The sequence below is a fragment of the Lichenostomus cassidix genome, chromosome Z, assembly GCF_008360975.1.
Source record: "Lichenostomus cassidix isolate B80296 chromosome Z, HeHo_3.0, whole genome shotgun sequence".
NCBI classification, from domain to species: domain Eukaryota; kingdom Metazoa; phylum Chordata; class Aves; order Passeriformes; family Meliphagidae; genus Lichenostomus; species Lichenostomus cassidix.
This window is the reverse complement of record NC_139511.1, coordinates 21,730,677-21,733,898: the sequence shown is the minus strand read 5'-3', so window position 1 is coordinate 21,733,898 and position 3,222 is coordinate 21,730,677. Positions and strand designations below refer to the sequence as shown.

Here is a 3,222-nt window from a genome sequence, read left to right as displayed (position 1 = left end):
TGTGCTGGTGCAATCCTGAATGACATTCAAACTCGTAAGTACTGAATGGCTTCAGATATTGTGGGTTTTGGTGTGCAGAAGTAAAGGCAAAAGTGCAGCCAGCAGATTGAGCGAGATAATTACTCCCCTGTGTTCTGTCCTCATGAAACTACATCTGGAATACTCTGGAAGGAGTGTAGTGGAAGTCCTCCAGAATGGTTGAGGACTATAGCATGTAGTACATAGGAAAAGGCTGGGGGAACTGTGCTTGGTCAGGCTCAGAAAGGAGACTGAGGTGAGACCATATTGCAACTCATGCTTACCAAATAGGAGGAAATAGGGAAGATGTAGTCAGACTTGGAGGCACAGAGTGGTAGGAAAAAGAGTCAGAACCTGGAAAACAGGCAGTTCTGACTATGTCAGAAGAAAATATTCACCATGGGGACAATTAAGTACTGGAACAGATTGGCTGGTAAGTGTAGTTGTTTGGCCCTCCGAGGTTGCCCTCGTTGAGGACAGTGGCCCTCGGACGCTGCAATGGTCCGGCTCTTTGAGGCAGGGGAACCCGGCTAGCAGACGGGTTTCTTCCCCAGGGTCGGCGGCTCGACCCTCGCTGCGGCCACCCGACGGCGGCTTACCCAATCCCAGGGTGCCCCGATTGGATTTGGGGGGACCCTTTGCAGGGTAGGGGAACAGTCCAGGCAGGCAGGAGGATGAGGCGGCGATCCCCACGAAATAAGACCAGTCCCAGGCGTGGAGGAGCAGCAACAGTCCTTTATTTGTGAAGTGCAAGCAGGGGAGGAACTGTTGTCGCCCTCGGGCAGAGGTCCGGTAGGGTCTGGGGTCCGAAGCCTCTGAACACGAGGGCAAGATGGCACCGAGGTGTTAAAGGGAGCCCCGGGGTTTCCTGGGGCGGGAATGCAGGGGCGGGGCCAATCAGGCCCGGGGAAACATTATAGGCAGCAGGGGGAGCAAATTAGAAACAACAAGGGAGGGGAATACATAGAACCAATCAGGGGAGCACAGCAACAGAACAAGCTAGAAGCAGGGAGGCAACAGGGGTGGAGAGGGGAGGGGTACAGGAAACTTTTAACCTATAAACTAACACAAAACTTTGTCGTGGGAGGAGGGAGGGCGGCTCAAAGCTCAGCCTCAACTGAGCCCCAAGAGATCACGTCCTCAGCGGCTCCGGCCTCCGCCACATTGACCTCAGTCAATGGAATTCTGCATTGGGTGGAACCGGGCTGCCGCCCCTCCACACCTCCCCTATCTTTACTAAATAAAGAGGAAAATTGTTTAACTAAACAGCGCTTAAATAAGGCTAAAGAAGCATCAATCAATAATAGTGCAACTAAAATAAGTAAACAATCTTTCAACAAAGAGACCCCCCACCCCGGCAGTCCAAGTCCATCCAGCGCTTTGTGGGCCCATCCTTTGACCGTTGATATGGTCGAGTTCACCGCCTTTTTGACTCCATCGACGGTGTCTTCAAACCAACGGCTGGACTCGAAGGTGATGTCAGAGAGCAGAGCATTCATGTCCTGCAACCGTTGGTGGATGGAGCGGCTTTTCGATGACAAGTTGAAACAACACAGCCCTTCGAACTGCTGGCAACCGTGGCCATGTGCGAGGAGGAGAAAGTCTATTGCCGCTCGATTTTGCAAAGTCGCTGCTTTAGTGACTTCCACATCGTGTAGGATACCTACAATGGCCTCTGAGGTTAACTGTGCCTGTCTCGCTACCCAACATTCGAGATTGCCTAACTCTCCCAAGGCCTTGGCTGCAGCAACCCAAGGCAGAAAGGCAGATACAGCAATACGTTTTCCTTTTGACCAATGGTAAATTTCTGTGCTGCAATCGTCAAAATTGTAAGGTTTTGCGACCGAATTGTTGGACCACTCCGGGAGGAGGGTCATGTTGGGTGTCGCCAGGGTCAGACGGCCAAAGGTGCAAGGTCCTCCTACGAGATGGGAGGGGATTCCCGTCCAGGCACGTTCCCCACAGACCAAGAAAATCCCCTTAGGGAGCCGAATTGGGTGAGGGTAAGCCAAATCCGGAGACGAAGGCGATTCTAGATGGGCAATTTGGGCGCACCAATTCTTTGCAATATAATTTTCATTGCCTTGTCTCAGCCCCTGGTAAATTTCCTTGTTGTGTGCCTTACTTGGATCGTAGCCGAAGTGCACACAAAAGGGAGCTTTCAGCGAACCCAAAAGCTGAAGCTCTTGGGGCTCTCGGTCCATCGGCGCCAAACCCATTACCCACTTCCCCCAAAGGGCAAGAGGGTTTTGGATGGGCAGAGGGATCTTGATCAACAAGTGGTCCCATACATACTCAAAGTAATCTGCGTGCAATTGCTGGGTCGATTCCCATAATTCTACAAGGGGACGTGGGTAGTTTTCTACCTGGACCGGGACTCCCACTAAAGAAGACGAGAGTGGGTTTTGGACCACATCCGTCGACATACAAAGATGATCACTCCCCATCGCCTTGGCCAGGGTCACCCAAACATTGGCGGCTGGCTGTCTCATGACCCACTCGCGGCTTGGACTGCAGGTGATCGAGAGGAGCAGCAGCAGGCGCAGCATGTTGGCAGGTCTGGCTCCTGCGGGGTGGGGAGCAAACATAAACATATTAATGAAAGCAATCAGGTTGGGGATGGGAAATGAAGGGGAAGAGGAAAGGCCATGGGGAAGTGGGGGAAGGAGAGTGGGAAGCTGGCTCAGGGATCTCCTGGACTAGACTGCAGCACGAGGCGACCTTGCGGACTGGACGTGGACGCAACCTTGGAGGAGATGATGGCGGCGAGGAGTTCTTCTTCTTTCGACGCCATTGGGCTTCTGTCACGTCCTTCTTCACCGCCCGCGGTGAAAGGGGTCCTGCTTTCAAGAATGGCTTGACAAATTTCCCTGGGACCCACCTCGGCCCTTCCGGAGTGGAGACGCAGCAATAGCCACGCCCCCAGATGACAAGCGGAAAGGGACCGATGATTTTGAGGGAGTCCGGTTCTCTAATCAGGACAAGAGGACGCTCCTTCAGCTTGGCTCGCGTGTGGTTGGCAAAGTGGCGAACCACCGGGGGGTCCGGCTCTTTGTCGGAGCAATTGAGAAAATTTAGAGTAAAAAGAGCCCTGGCGAGCCAATTTGCCGGGGTCTCTGTTTCAGGGCCCCCCTTTTGCTGAAGTAGCACCCTCTTGAGGGACTGGTGGGCTCTCTCCACCAGGGCCTGACCCGTTGCTGAGTG

At 53.5% G+C, this 3,222-nt stretch overlaps 1 protein-coding gene across 1 annotated transcript; it reads right to left on the bottom strand.

Annotated features, from left to right (window-relative positions):
- Positions 1 to 393: 393 nt before the first annotated feature.
- LOC146424496 (uncharacterized) lies at positions 394 to 2,567 on the bottom strand. Its single transcript, XM_085043437.1, has 2 exons — positions 1,241 to 2,567; positions 394 to 833 (listed from the first exon to the last, which is right to left on the bottom strand). The coding sequence occupies exons 1-2, from the start codon at positions 2,565 to 2,567 to the stop codon at positions 394 to 396; spliced, it is 1,767 nt and encodes a 588-aa protein (XP_084899563.1).
- Between the last annotated feature and the right edge of the window lie 655 nt (positions 2,568 to 3,222).

What these genes read in the sequence shown, in the direction of transcription:
- LOC146424496 (XM_085043437.1), bottom strand. Translation starts at nt 2,567, where the DNA reads ATGCTGCGCCTGCTGCTGCTCCTCTCGATCACCTGCAGTCCAAGCCGC. An exon ending in ATTTAGTAAAGATAGGGGAG is followed by an intron (nt 834 to 1,240) that starts GTGTGGAGGGGC and finishes CCTCGTGTTCAG; the next exon opens with AGGCTTCGGACCCCAGACCC.